The following is a 15,144-nucleotide window of genomic DNA, read 5'->3' as shown; positions in this document are numbered from 1 at the left end:
GGGAATGTTTACTCTGTTAACATACCTGTACATAGAAACTATAATTTTTTATGATTTATTTCTCCTGTTTTTATAATATTAATAACAGCAAGTTAGTTAAGGCCTTGCTAACTATGTGCTAGTTCTTTTCATGCATCATTTAATTTAGTGCTCCCATTCATCCTCTAAGATGGTTCTTATGGTATTATCCTTCCCATTTTGTAGTGAAGGGATAATCGTCTTTACAGGAGGTAAGGTCCTCGCCCGAGGACCAGCCTGTGGTCAGTGGTGGAGGGTTCATGTCCATCTCCCTCCGGAGCTGACAGCCTGTACACTGCGCTGTATCAGAACAGCAGAACCTCTTCTGATCACGTCTGGCTTCCTTTTTGGTTGGTGTTTCTAAAGTACTGGGTTGGCCAAAATGTGCCTTTGGTTTTTAAGTGAAAATAAAGGACACATTTTTCATTTTCACCAAGAGCTTTATCGAACAACGTATTCACCCTTTTGTTCCACTACCTTCTGCCATTTTTCAGGCAACTTCATAATTCTGTCTTCCCAAAACTTTTTATCCTTTTGAGCAAAGGACTGTTCCGGGTGCCTTTTACAGTCTTCCAGGGAATTGAAATTTTTTCCATTAAGAGAATTTTGTAAAGACAGAAATAAATGGAAATCCGAAGGTGCGGTGTCTGGTGAATACAGTGGTTGAATCAGAACTTCCCAGCCAAGCTGTAACAGTTTTTGCCTGGTCACCAAAGAAACATGTGGTCTTGTGTTATCTTCATGGAAGATTATGTGTTTTCTGTTGACTAATTCTAGATGCTTTTCGTCAAGTGCTGCTTTCAGTTGGTCTAATTGGGAGCAGTACTTCTTGGAATTAATCGTTTGCTTTTCTGGAAGGAGCTTATAATAGAGGACTCCCTTCCAATCCCACCCTATACACAACATCGTCTTCTTTGGATGAAGACTGGCCTTTGGTGTGGTTGGTGGTGGTTCATTTCACTTGCCCCACGATCTCTCCCATTCCACATTATTGTACAGTATCCACTTTTCATCACCTGTCACAATTTGTTTTAAAAATGGAACGTTTTCATTACATTTAAGTAGAGAATTGCATGCGGAAATAGGGTCAAGAAGGTTTTCTTCGCTTAACTTAACGTAGACCTAAAGCGATGAACATAACCAAGCTGGTGCAAATGATTTTCAGTGCTTCATTTGGATATTTTGAGTATGTCAGCTATCTCCCACGTGTTATAACACTGATTGTTCTCAATTAATGTCTCGATTTGATCGCTATCAACTTCAACTGGCCTACCCAACCGTGGAGCATCATCCAGCAAGAAATCTCCAGCACGAAACTTCACAAACTACTTTTGACACGTTTGATCAGTCACAGCACCTTCTCCATGCACTGCACAAATCTTTTTTTTGCATTTCGGTTACATTTTTACCTTTCTTGAAATAATAAAGCAGAATATGCTGAAAATGTTGCTTTTTTTCTTCCATCTTCAATATTAAAATAACTACACAAAACTTCATCAATTTTGATTAGTCTTTTTTTAAATGCACGCTGATATGACAGCTGCCATATACAATCTAACAAAATTGTTTTGAATGAAGTTAAAGAAAACTGATACTACTAGATCCATCTTACGGAAAAAACCGAACGAACCTTTTGGCCAGCCCAGTATCTGTGTTTATTATAATTTGTAACTTGGTTCTGTTCTCTTCCAGTATGAGAAAACGACTTCAGCAGTTTACGATGTAGAAAACTGTGTAGATACACTGCTGGAGCTTCTGCAAATGTACCAAGAAAAGCCCGGTGACAAAGTTGCAGACAAGAGTAGAAGCATTTTCACAAAAACTTGTTGTTTGTTAGCTGTTTTACTGAAGAGGACAAATCGAGCTTCTGTAAGTATTCATCAGTTGTTTTCCTTTGAGGTTATCTCTACATGTTCTAAGTCCAAGACTTTTAAGCAGTTATCACAACTTAAATAGGGCTTTGCGTGTGTTCACACCTGCTCTTTGTGCTGATATGAGTTGTTTCTTATGTGTCAGAGAAGCTGAATTCTAGAAGTAGAATTTATCACAGCCCTAGGAGCAACCAGCTCCCATGTACTTGAGAGAAGCAACAGCTGTCCCAGCAAGGTAGAAATCCAGATGTGCACAACTCCTCACCCCCTGCTGTGACATAAAGACGTGACAAGCGTTTCTCCGGTGAGGCCTCTGAGCATCCTCTCCAGGAGTTACAGTCAGCAGGGGTGACTGCAGGCCATGATAGGACTGTGGCCTTTATCCTGAGAACAGTGGGAAACCACTGAAGGATTTTAAGCAAGGAGATATGTTCCAGTTTAATTTTTAACATCACTTTGGCTGCTGGTCGAAGAATGGATTTGGGAGATCGTGTGGGTATAGGGAGACCATTAAGGAAAGAGGCACGTGTAGACACACAGTGGTCTGGGCAAGAGACTGTACTTGACCTGGGGTCGCATCAGGCAGAGGTAAGTGGGTAACGCTGGAAACTTTAAGAAGGTAAAATTCGGGGCTTCCCTGGTGGCGCACTGGTTGAGAATCTGCCTGCCAATGCAGGGGACACGGGTTCGAGCCCTGGTCTGGGAGGGCCCCACATGCCACGGAGCAGCTAGGCCCGTGAACCACAACTCCTGAGCCTGCATGTCTGGAGCCTGTGCTCCACAACAAGAGAGGCCGCGATAGTGAGAGGCCCGCGCACCGCGATGAAGAGTGGCCCCCGCTTGCCACAACTAGAGAAAGCCCTCGCACAGAAACGAAGACCCAACACAGCCAAAAATAAATTAATTAATTAATAAACTCCTACCCCCAACATCTTCTTAAAAAAAAAAAAGAAGGTAAAATTCACAGGACTTGGTAACCATGTATAATAGGTATATTTACTTTAATGTTTGCTTTTTTATTTAGTATGGAGTTAAGTGTACAATTTTTGAATATTTGCCTTCTTCGTAATTGTCTTATAAATTCATAATTTAAACCAATCTAACTACTGAACTTGGAGAGCTCGGCTTTTTTATTGTTAAAAGCTCTTAATTTACTGCATAGTGTTTGTATACTGTGATTGATTTTGCTAGCATAGAAGGGATATAGAATTCTTATTAGTTTAATAAATGCACATTTTCTTTTGTAGGATGTTCGAAGTAGGTCCAAAGTTGTTGACCGTATTTATAGTCTCTATAAACTTACAGCTCATAAACATAAAGTGAATACTGAAAGAATCCTTTGTAAACAAAAGAAGAAATCTTCTATGAGCATTTCCTTTATTCCAGAAACACCTGTAAGAACCAGAATGGTTTCAAGGTGAGCAGTAAATGTACTCTATAGTTTTGTGTCACCATTCATTCATTCATTCATTCATCCACTTAGCAAACATTTATTGAGCACCTACTATGAGCAAGAGACTGTGCTTGACAATGGAGAAACAGCATGTGAACAAGAAGAAAATCTTTGGTAAATCTAAAGGAGACGATCTCAGCAGTTAATGAAGTAATAACACTGCAGCCAAGAATATTTAGTAGTTATTGGGTAAATTCCTGGTTCTAACAAGGTACGTGCTAAGGCTGATAATTAGCTCTGAATAAGCTTTGCCGTATCATTTTTTCCCTTCCATGTAGGACAAGCTGCACTACTGGGGAGGTGGCGAAGGTCTGGTGGCCAAAACGTCAACCTCCAACTCCTTGCATAATCACCCCGATGCCTGAAATTTCTCCTCCTAGAGAAGTTCTTTTTGACCTTGTATTAGTTACCTAGCACAAACTTAGTGGCCTTAAACACCAGTAACTTATTCTCTCACAGTTCTTGAAACTGAAAGTTTGAAATGCAGGTTGTCAGCAGGGCCTCACCTGGTCTGAGGCTCTGGGGTGTAATCCTTCCCTGGCTCGTCCAGTTTCTGGCGGCTAAGTGTCCTTGGCTTGTTGCTCGATAGCTCTGTCCTCCGCCTAAGTCTTCACAGGGCTTCTTCTCCCTCTCCCTCCTCTGTGTTTCTTGTAAGGACATTCGTTGTTGCTCTCTGGTTCTGGGCAGAAGAAACAGTCTAGAGATATAAATTAGGGAAATGGTCTAGAGATATAAATTAGATGCAGGAATCATTAGAACCCCTCCCTCTCTCTCCCTCTCTCTCCTTCCTTTCTATGACTGGACAATTGTCTACTAGGTATAAATCCTGCACCACTGACAATGCACTATTTCTTGACCTGGGTTATACAGCAGTTAGCTTTATAATTACTCATAATTATAAACTGTATAATAGTTGTAAATTGGTTTTACTCTTGCATGTTTTACAGTATAACATAAAAATAGTCTGCTTAAAATTTATTAATGGGAACTATTTCTACATACGGTTTTTATTTAAGGACTTGGCATATTATAATATGAATTACGTTGTAAAACTATTAACATATGAATGAGTAGATTCTTTTTTTTTTTTTCTCCCCTTTTGACACTGTCGGGGTTTTTTGAAGTAAAACTCCCAACAGTATAAATGTACCCTTTATTTAGGTATGCAATTCAATGAGTTTTGACAAACGTATACAGTTGTGAAACCACTACCACTGAAATAAAATATTTCTGTCACAACAAAGTTCCCTTGTGCCCCCTTGCAGTCAGTTCTCTCCCATTAACCCCTAAGTTCTGGAACCTGCTGATGGGAGTTCAGTACCTTTAGTTTTGCCTTTTCTGCTTTGTCCCATAAATGGAATCACACAGAGGTAGCTCCTTGTGACGGGACTCTTTTACTTAGCGTAATGCTCTTGAGGTTCATCCATGTCGATGCATGGCTTAGATTGCATCTCTTTCTTCACAGACTGCTGTTCCACGGTAGGGGGATATATACCCGCTCTGTTTGACCACCCCCCAATTCATAGATGTTCGGAATTTTCACTGGAAAGAACAGGAAGATGGAAGTGCATATAGTGGTAGGGATTCATGTGAGGAGGGTGGCTGTGATGCCGTTTCCTCAGTGAAGAAGGAGATCATAAACATTAGCTCAGAAGCAGATGGGGGACGGTGTGGAGGGGACATTTGGAAAGAAGAAAACAGTCATCTTGGGGAAAGAGAAAGGAAGCAATTTCTAGGTAATTTCAATCATTGGCATAAAATCAGCCAGCCTGGTTGTGCAGGTTTTCTTTAGCAACGTCCAGCTGTGCAGGAATGGAGAAGGCAGATACCTGGATTCAACTTGGAATCCACATAGAGCTTTCCAGTTGCATTCAATAGGGAAGAGCACCAATGGCGTTAACGGCATTTGCAATGGAGATTATACTGAGGGACCCAAGCTAGATGGGAGGGAAAGGAGACCAGCATTGTGCTGGGTGACAGGCACGTGCTGAGGTCCCCTGAAGTGGACACCACAGTGGGAGGAAGCTGTGAGCCGTGGAAGTATTAAGTCAAAGGGCGTGGATGAACCCCAAGAGGTGGTTCGGGCTGGAAGGCTCAGGCTGAGCAGTCGGTGGCCGGGCACTTTCTGAGGGTGACAGCGGCTGTCTTGTGATTGTGTGACGGGGGGTGTGCTGAGTGGACCCAAAGGAAAGGGGGCAGAAACGGAGAGGTGAGGGGTCGGCTCTTTAGCTACAAGGCTGCTGAAGTTCTGAGATGGGGCAGGAGTTGAGGGAAGACCAGGAACCAGGTTTACAGACAAAACGCTGGGGTTTGGTAGCTGAATAGCCTGAGCTTCAAAGGAGCCAGGATCATCCTTCAGGGAAGATGGAGAGAAATAGTCTAAAATCGTAAACGGCCATAACATGAAGCCTCCCACCTGCGTGAGGGTCTGTGAGGGAGGTGATGCGTCCAGGAGGGACCACATTTCAGTTAAGACAAAGCGATGGACGTGAGTCTTCTAAGAGAGGAACTGGGTTAATGCAAGGTTTCTATTCTTCTCACAGACTTAAACCGGATTGGGTGTTGAGAAGAGATAACTTGGAAGAAATCATGAATCCTCTGAAAGCTATTCAAATGGTGATGGACACACTTGGCATTCCTTATTAGCAAAGGCAAATGTCTCAGTATGTACAGGAAAAGAAATAGGAAAGCTGATCACATGTATGGAAAGTGCTTTTGGCTTGCTTTGTACAACTTTTAAAATCTGACTTTGTATTAAAGTTCAAAAAAGGTATGTAACAAATAAACTTTTTATATTCTTCGTTTCTTTTATTTAATAGCTTTATGCAGATAACAAACTAATGTCATGACATGATTCCAACACTGTTATCTATGTCTGTTGTCTTAAAATATTATATTAGTTTGAATATAATCATATTCCTAAAGGGAAAAGATTAGCTTATTATTCCTGTTTTATAGGTAAATTGAGGCATTTATCTAAAACAAATGTTGAAAATTTAAGATTCTGCCAACTCACATAGAAGTGAGGATAAAATAATCCCACAAATGCCATAGACAGCACCCCTGTTTCCTGACTGACGGGACCATCAAGATGGGCAAATGAGCCGCTCTGAGGAAATTAGACAAATTCAGCCTACCCCTTCATATATTAAAAACTCCTGACTTTGAACTGAGTGGGGCTGTAATTTGACCTGGGAAGAGCAAGGTATTGCTTGTAGTAGAAACTCATTGTCTAGTCACTGAGCACAGACCTGAAGATGATTCAGGTGTTGAAACATGACTTGTTATTTTCAGTAGCTTTGGGTCACTGTTACCAATACTGAGCCGGTGTGATTCCAGAGCCACAGAAGGCTAATTCCAGTGGCTGTCTGCAGTCTGATCTGGTCCCAAAGACTGTCTAGCTATGGGGGCCAGGACAGCTTTAAAGTGCTTGAAATAAATCATTAGTAGCTAGAAATGGAGAGACCATTTAACTACTTAACTTTATTATTTTGTTGGAATGAGGATTAAACCTAGTCAGAGACTGTTGAGATTTGGTTAGAATAAAGACCATATTGACATATTAAAGAATATATTGAAAGTAACTAGACATTTTTGGATTTTTTTTTTTCTTCCAATGAAGTGTTTGGAGTTTGGAGAACTCTTGTTACTTAGAATATGCCAAATACTATAGTTTTTGTTGACTCTCCCAAATGGTTCGTTTTTCTCTTTCATTTAACAGAATTTTAGTGTAAGCAATTTATTTACTTGGTAAATTATACCACTAGGATATAATCAACATAAAATGTTATTGGTGTTAATTTCCTCTAAGATGGTTATAACCAATTAGTATTTGCACAAGAAATATTTCTATGAAGTTATACGTGAAAGGTGAGTTCTAGATGTTCAGTTTTTCTATTGTTGGAACTCGGACTAAAAGTTTTTAAATTTTACATAATATTCTATTTTCATGTGAAGGATATTCCTCTTAAATGTATGTGATAAATCCATATCAGGATTCCAAGGCTTCCTGAAGGCTGGAAGGCTTGTGTGTATGTGTGTGTGTGTGTGTGTGGTTGGAAGGAATGGTTGAGGGGTAATTAAGCCTTTTTCTTTAGAAGTTGCTGTTTCCTACAGAGAGATTACATTGTATTAAAGAAGGAATATAAATACGTTAACTCCAATCTAGTTCTGTGTTAGGTGAGTTTATTACTGGTGAAGTTAGGTGAATTTTATTCACCTTCTTGTCTGTAATTAACCCAGATTTCCAGTAGATGTCATTATAACCATAGAGTGTCATTTTTAATTTAGTGGGGTTTTTTGGTTGTTTTGTTTTGGTTTTGGTTTTTTTGGCCGTGTTGCAAGCCACGTGGGATCTTAGTTCAGTTCCCAACCAGGGATCGAACCCGTGCCCCCTGCAGTGGAAGCACAGAGTCTTAACCACTGGACCGCCAGGAAAGTACCTAATTTAGTTTTAAATGTATACATATATAAAGTTACATAGTTATGATTTTCGCAAAAAAAAAAAAAAAAATCCATACTTTTACAACCTTGGAAAATTTTATCTATCCCTCATATAGCTTGTTACCCATACCATATTTTGGCTTCATGTTTGAGAGGAAGAAATTCACATTGTGCAATCTGTTACGCAAAACTGTTGAATTTTTCTCAATAGGTGATTTTTTCCAGGTTTTATTATCTTTATAACTTCTAATTTTTCATTGTAGCAATGAAAGCCTAGAACATTTAAAAATCTTTGCGGATTAAGAAAATACTGTCTTTTGGATTACTTTTTGCTAGTAGCTAAGCTTGCTAACAGGCTTGCTTTTAATTTTAATATTGTTCAGCTGCCACTGTTTCTTGGTATAAAGAAAGAGTGATAAACTATTGTAGTTCTGCTTTCAACAAAGGAAGAATTCCAGTGAAATTCTTACACAGGAGGTAAGAGTAATGCAGATGAATATTTACAATTTACATTTGAGGGCGTGTGTATTTGTGGGTGTGTGTAAAAATTTCCAACCTATGTAAAGGAAGAAGAAAATAGTCCAAAAACCTGCTTATTTCAATAAATGCTTATGGAGGGCTGCATAAAGCAGTGCTTCTGCATCTTGCATAAATTATGGACCCTTTTTTTCTCCAATTATACAGAAGCCTATTTCAGAAACCAGTCTTAGAGAGTAGAGTTTTATTCTATGAATAATATTCCATTATTACTGCAGATAACTTTTGTATTTGGAATAGTGATGGTTTATTTTGAATTATCTAAATGAGACCAAAATGAAACTTGATCTAAACTTTGCCCTTGCTTTGCCAAAGCATCATTAATTTTCATACCTGCTGAACATTGTTGGAGTATTAGAAACAGGCTCTTCCTGCCGTCAGTAATTGTGATGGATCTTTACTGAGGTACATTTGAAGAACAGTCCGGTGACATTTATATTCACCTTAACAACGTTATTAAAGACATAGGTTACTCAGTGTCTTCCTTCTACTGTTACTGTCTGTCTGAGGCTGTCTGGGTTCCATGGCCGCTTTCCTACAAGATCTTTCGATTCCATGTGTGTTCCTATCTGCTCTAAAATAAGTGCTGACCTACTGGACAGGTAGCAGTGATCTGCTTCCCTCACACCCAGTCAGCTTTCAAGTGAAAATCCATCCTGATTTGTAGCCTCGCTCTCAGCATGTAGGTGTTTGCTCTTCAACAGCCTCCGTGAGGTGTGTCTGGACCACATTCTTCTATTTGTATATCACATAATTTTGTCTTGTATCCTAGACATATTGAATGTTATATTGTGGAGGCTCTGGATTCTCTTCTAGTCCTCCAAAAAATAATGTTTTTAACAACTTGGTCGGCTCAAGCTGAACACTGATTTTGGGGTGGCAGCTCAAATCTTTTTTCAATTATTTTTTATTCTTATCTGAGTTACTTTGAATTTGCCCAATACATAGATATCCAAGAGTCATTTAGAGATTTATGTAGAATTTACACACGAAATTTGGGGCCCTCTCTTTGCTCTCACTAGTCTGATCTACCCGTCCGCCTCCTTTCTCAGTGGATGTGACTGCCCCACACCCACTTCACTGGTACCTCTGGCTAGAATGCTGTGGGCTTTTTCTTTTAGTCCAAGGTTTAACTCCATTGCAAACGTGTTGATTGCAGAGCTCTCTCAGGCAGTAACCTGTAAAAATGGGTTACTGCCTGAGAGAACTAGCTCCATTACCTTCTTTCAGCTGAATCCTCCCGTCCACAATCTGCTATTTTCCATTCTGCTGTGCATCCATGTATTTGGTTTTCTGTTTGGGGTTGGGGGTTAGTTTGGCTTTTGTTCAGAGCTTATAGTTGTTATCTCTTAGAATTTTACTTGTGCGTATTCATAGCAGAAGTTGAAGAGGTTGTTTATCATCTGTTGTATTCTCCTTCAAAAAATACAATTTTACTTTTAAAAAATTAATTGAGGACATTAAATGTGAAAACTCAGATACAATGCAAGGTTGTGAATGATGTCATCTTCTCCAGAGAGTTTATTGTGCTCCCAGCTGACAACTAGGCTAGAAACACCAGCTACCTCACATCACCTTTATCCAATTTAGGTTGAGACAGTTTCGAGATGGATTTCGGTCCCTAGGCAGGCTAGTCTATGTCTACTTCTCACCTACTCTTATTTTTCAAGGCCCTAGAGTTTCCTGTTCTCTTACAGACTCTGAAAACCACTGTTCGGTTTTCTAAACCCCAGGGTCTGTTGATAGCTCTGCTCATCTTACTCTTCTTTTTTTTTTTTTTACATCTTTATTGGAGCATAATTGCTTTACAGTGGTGTGTTGTTAGTTTCTGCTTTATAACAAAGAGAATCAGTTATACATACACATATATCCCCATATCTCCTCCCTCTTGCGTCTCCCTCCCACCCTCCATATCCCACCCCTCTAAGTGGTCACAAAGCACGAGCTGATCTCCCTGTGCTATGCAGCTGCTTCCCACTAGCTATCTATTTTACATTTGGTAGTGTATATATGTCCATGCCACTCTCTCACTTTGTCCCAGCTTTCCCTTCCCCCTCCCCGTGTCCTCAAGTCCATTCTGTACGTCTGCGTCTTTACTCCTGTCCTGCCCCTAGGTTTCTCAGAACCATTTTTTTTCTTTTTTTAAAAAAAAAAAAAAAACACTGTAAGCATCTCATTTCGGTCACTGACTTCCGGCATCTTTAATTTGGCGGACAAAGGCCTTCCCTCCTTTCCGCTCAATCCAGTATGCATTTTTATTAGCTTCTTGGAAACACCATGCTCTTTGCTGTTTTCTACGTGTTCTTTCCTCTACCTGAAATGCTTTCTTTTCTCCCTTCAAATAGCCTCCGTATTACCTCCTCAGAGGAGCCTTTCTTGGGCATCCAGGGCTAGGTTGTCCCTCCTGGTCCTTGCTGCCTAAGACAGGATCTTTCCTGACACACTGCATCTTGTAATGGTTTGTTTAATATCTTTTTTATCTACCTGGAGCACAAGCTCCTAACAGCAGAAATAACGTGTCCTATTCAGTGCTTTACCTCCAGTGTGGAGCCTCAGGCCTGGCACATAGCGTGTGCTCAGTATTTGATTCTGTGTGTGCCATTCCTTCCACTTGGAATGTCTTCCCTAGTCTTGTAAACTTAACTTTTTCCAGGAATCTTCCTACAGCCCAGTTAATACCAAAAAAGTTAATTACTGCTTCCTCAATGCCACTCCTTTTACATGCTCCATCGCTGCACTTTTCACACTTTTGTTGCTTTAGCATTTGGAGTTTACAAATTGGCTGCTAATGAGCCACGATGAGTCACAGATTTTTTATGCACCCCCTCCCCATATAAAAATCAGTAGATTTCACAATTAACAAACCAGAAGATACGGCAATGCTGGATACAACATTCCCACATGACAGTTATCCTCCCTGAGCGAAACTTCTGTTTCCTGGGATAAAGCAGGTACTCAACATCATTTATAAATGGATTCATTGATGAATTAATGGAAAAAGATTAATACCTTTTTTCAACTTACAAAACTTTACATACCATTGCTAAATTACTTTTAAAATGCAGAAACCCACATTTAAAAACTAAAATCAGGAAGCTAGCAAGCTACCCAGGTTAAAGAGAGCATGCCGTGAGCAGTTCCCCAGAAATACCACTAGACCTGCTTCACCCATCCACGTGTTGTGCCTGTCCCCAGGCATCAGAGTTTATGACCAATAATACAAGTTTAACTCTTTTCCTAAACTAAGTAGTTCATTATTGTGAGTTCCTTGAAATAATGAGCTGAATTTTATTCATCTCTGAATCCTGCATTACCTAACATGTTTCCTGGGACACCACACCTGATCAGTATCATTTCTTAATGGATTGGTCGAATTAATTGGAAAGGATTAATACTTTCCTATTGATATTTCAGTCAAATTTCAATTTTATGCGATCCACTGTGAAAAACTACTCTTGGAGATTAATTGAAATAATGCATATGAACTCAAGGAAGGACAGTTCTAAAACATACATGCTTGAACATTAAATGAATTCATGTTTAATCCACAGAGGTAAGTCCAGGTGTGGCTTCATTTCCAGAGAAACTCTCATAGCCCAGGAGCAGGAATTGTACGTTGGGGTTTGAAGAATGCCATCATACTGGGAAAATAAGGTCTTGAGTTAGAAGAACTGAAGACCTTCTAGGGAGGAAAAATGTGCTGTTCTGGGAACAACAACTGGTCCTAACAAGGGTACTAGAACCAGGTAGTGCTTATGAATGAGCCGTAATAACAACTGGGTGAGTAACTCTCTTTCACACTGAACGCAGTATTTCAGGCCTCTGACAGGCCCTAGTATTATTGACACACCCTTTTTTTTGGTGCTTGAAGGTCTCTCTGACTTCAGGTTTTATTTTTCAGAATCTGCATGATTCCATTAATTACCCAATCTAAGAAAAAAATTGACGGTGTATAATATAAAAATAGTAAGGGTTGTTCTTTTTTATAGCTGTGTTCTTTGGGCAACATTTAAACATGTGGAAGGTTCACTAATTCACAAACCATTTGATTATTAACAAATGGTAGCTAACAGTACAGTTAATTTTAAAAGTTCTTTACACTTAGAAAGTCTGAAGGGCAGTCTCGGCTCATTTAATAAAGTAAATCCTCTAACATGATGTATAGTTTCTCAGCTCTAGTGTGCTGGTTCTTTTGAATAAATATTGAACTCAAAGTAACAGAAAACCCTGATATTAACAAAGACGATTAAAGACATGTGTGAATTTTTGCACATATATTGAAGACAGTATAGTCCAGTGAACTGGCATTAGGAACCAGAAATATTTTGATGTGCAGATTGATGTTTTAATAGATGAAACATGCAGCAAAGATGAGGTCACATGTCAAGTCATCCAAACCAGAAGTGAAACAATAGCATGTGTAGCTTTTATTTATAAATAAAGAAAATGTCCAGCGTAAACAGTTTAGATTCAAATCTTCATGCAAGTAAAAAATCAGAGGTTTTTAATTCAACATTTTTCTTCTAACAATTATGTTTTATAAAGGATTTTATGATGTGTCAAAATGTTGTTCTTCTTTTTGCCATTCATTTTCATGTTCTTAAGCGTTCTTGATAAGACAACATCCTTGATAAGAAAAAAAGAGAGAGAAGGTGGGGGTTGAAATAAGCATCATTTCTGGTCAAGTATTTATTACAGTCTTAGCCCTTCAATATTTCATATAACTGGTCCTTGTTTTAATGAGGTACTGATAAAAGCAAGTAACCATCCCTGGTAAATTATACCACCAATTTCTTTTTAAAAACTCAATGTCGTTAACTACACTAACACCATTTTCTACATTTTTTTTTCTAAGTTACTTATTCCTTTTTCTCTTAGAAATAGGAAATGCAAGATATAATAAAAAATTTAAATAGCACATACATTTTTCTACTCTGATTTTTCACTGCAATTAAAAATAAAAAAGTTTTCCACTTGTGTGTCTTATGAATTTTTTTTCTAGAATGTTCCAAGTATCTAAAAAACTGTCCTTATGTAGTTCATACAGCTCATTCTTTATAACCATTAGAAGAGTACCACATGCACTTTTAAGTCATTTAAAAATGTTCTTAGTTGAACCTAGAGTATAATTCCCATTTTATAATGTATCTTCAAAGGGGGCAAAACTCTGACCCAATAAAATGAATTACATTATTTTATTGCATTCTTTTAACATTTCTCTAAGAAAAGAACAGGATTGTTTTCCATTGATCAAGTAGTAGAAAATATATGTTAAAAATTGCTATATGAGAAAACACTTCAGAAATAACTTCCAAATTCTTATATAGAACCGTGTTCCTGAAAACAAATACCATAATTTTAATCTTTGTTATTGACATGCTCTTCCCTCAGTATCAAGTTTGTAAAACTGTGTTTCCCATCATTATTACGAACCTCTAATGAGAAATGGGAGAAAATGTGATTTTCTCTTATCTCAGAACATGTAGGTTAATTTTTCCACATTTAAATATTGCTCAAATTGATTTATTTACCTGATTGCCAAAGAGTCACAAATATCCAATAGCAAACAGTGCTTTGACTTTAGACCACTCAGAAAGCTTGTTGAATTAGTTAATACGTCTAGGAGTTGTCTTGGTTTTAAAAAATAAAGACAACGTGATTTTTTTCCCTTTATAATGACCATAAAGTAGGACTGTTGTAGAACCTAATGTTTCTAAAATTTATAACATAATGAATCTCATGAATAACAACCTGAACAGAAAAAAAAAATAGTTGCAGGTACAAGCCTCTCCTTACCTTTCTCTTTGAATACATGTTGGATATTTTAACTGCCCTCTGTCACATTGCACTCTCAATTTCGATCCGATAATAGGAAACTCAATGTAAGTATCTCTCTTACAAAGAAACTCAATATACTCGCCGTGCAAAATATATGGCCTATTGTCAAAACTCCATTTCAGGAGCAAATTATTACTTTCCATTGTATCAAAAGATAATGTGCAAGGCTCTGAAAAAAATAAAAAACAAAGAAAACTATCTTGATACCTCTCAGTATTAACAGGAACCATTGTGTTGCTTTCTCATAATAACCTTAAAATTCCCAGGCATTAGAGCAGCAAGTAACTTAGAATTCATATTCAAGTCAGAAAATATGTTCAAAGCTCACAGAAAACAGCCTGCCATTTATCTCTGTTGCCCTGAATTTGGAAAAAGGGTATGTCCTGCCAGTTACTGAGCTTTTTGCCATTAAGATTTGCAAAGACAGAAGGCAAAAAAGGTGTTTTTTAAAAAACATTGATAGTTAATAATAGTCATTGAAATAGTGTTCTTTTTCTTTTTTCTTCTTCAGAAAGTGCAAATAAAACACCCATGAGACAAACCATTGATGGTTGGATAGATAATATTTTATGGAAATGTAGAAACAAGCTAGAGTTTCGACACTGACTCAGAATTTATGACCTGATGTATAAAGTATATCCAAAGTAATTAACAGTTTCTTCTCTTTTAAATTTCAGTTATTAAGGATTATTAAGATTGGATTGAGATGCTTTAAATTTTAAGCGTTGACAGTATTATTGTGTCCTTCTCCTTATGCATTAAAACAAAACAAAATAAAAACTTAAGATAAGAACTAGGATACCCAACAAACTTCTCTGGTTTCTTTTCCTTGATAAAAACATTGGTATTTTTAAGATACCAAATGTCAAATCATGTCAGAAAATGGGGCTGCTTGTGTTCATATTTGCCTCCTGGATGACTGAGCGCACCAAGCAGTTGCTTCTGAGATAAATAAAAAGGTCCAGAGTTGCTAACAGAGCAAAT

At 38.2% G+C, this 15,144-nt stretch overlaps 2 protein-coding genes across 5 annotated transcripts in view; one reads left to right on the top strand and one right to left on the bottom strand.

The window, feature by feature from the left end:
* Positions 1-6,143, top strand: part of ASPM (assembly factor for spindle microtubules) — a 67,436-nt gene extending 61,293 nt beyond the window's left edge. For all 3 annotated transcript variants that reach the window (XM_067729813.1, XM_067729814.1, XM_067729812.1), the window contains 3 exons: positions 1,711-1,887; positions 3,137-3,306; positions 5,886-6,143. In XM_067729813.1, coding sequence (XP_067585914.1) covers positions 1,711-1,887; positions 3,137-3,306; positions 5,886-5,988 — 450 coding nt within the window. In that variant the 3' untranslated portion in view covers positions 5,989-6,143. The remainder of the gene's footprint in view (positions 1-1,710; positions 1,888-3,136; positions 3,307-5,885) is intronic.
* Positions 6,144-12,726: 6,583 nt separating this feature from the next.
* F13B (coagulation factor XIII B chain) overlaps positions 12,727-15,144 on the bottom strand; it is a 41,059-nt gene continuing 38,641 nt past the window's right edge. For both annotated transcript variants that reach the window (XM_067729809.1, XM_067729810.1), the window contains exons 11-12: positions 14,119-14,329; positions 12,727-12,948 (exon numbers count right to left, since the gene is read on the bottom strand). In XM_067729809.1, coding sequence (XP_067585910.1) covers positions 12,915-12,948; positions 14,119-14,329 — 245 coding nt within the window. In that variant the 3' untranslated portion in view covers positions 12,727-12,914. The remainder of the gene's footprint in view (positions 12,949-14,118; positions 14,330-15,144) is intronic.

The sequence above is a fragment of the Pseudorca crassidens genome, chromosome 2 (assembly GCF_039906515.1).
Source record: "Pseudorca crassidens isolate mPseCra1 chromosome 2, mPseCra1.hap1, whole genome shotgun sequence".
In the NCBI taxonomy this organism is placed as follows: Eukaryota; Metazoa; Chordata; class Mammalia; order Artiodactyla; family Delphinidae; genus Pseudorca; species Pseudorca crassidens.
Note: the sequence above shows the minus strand (reverse complement) of the source record. Positions and strands in the feature narration are given on the sequence as shown.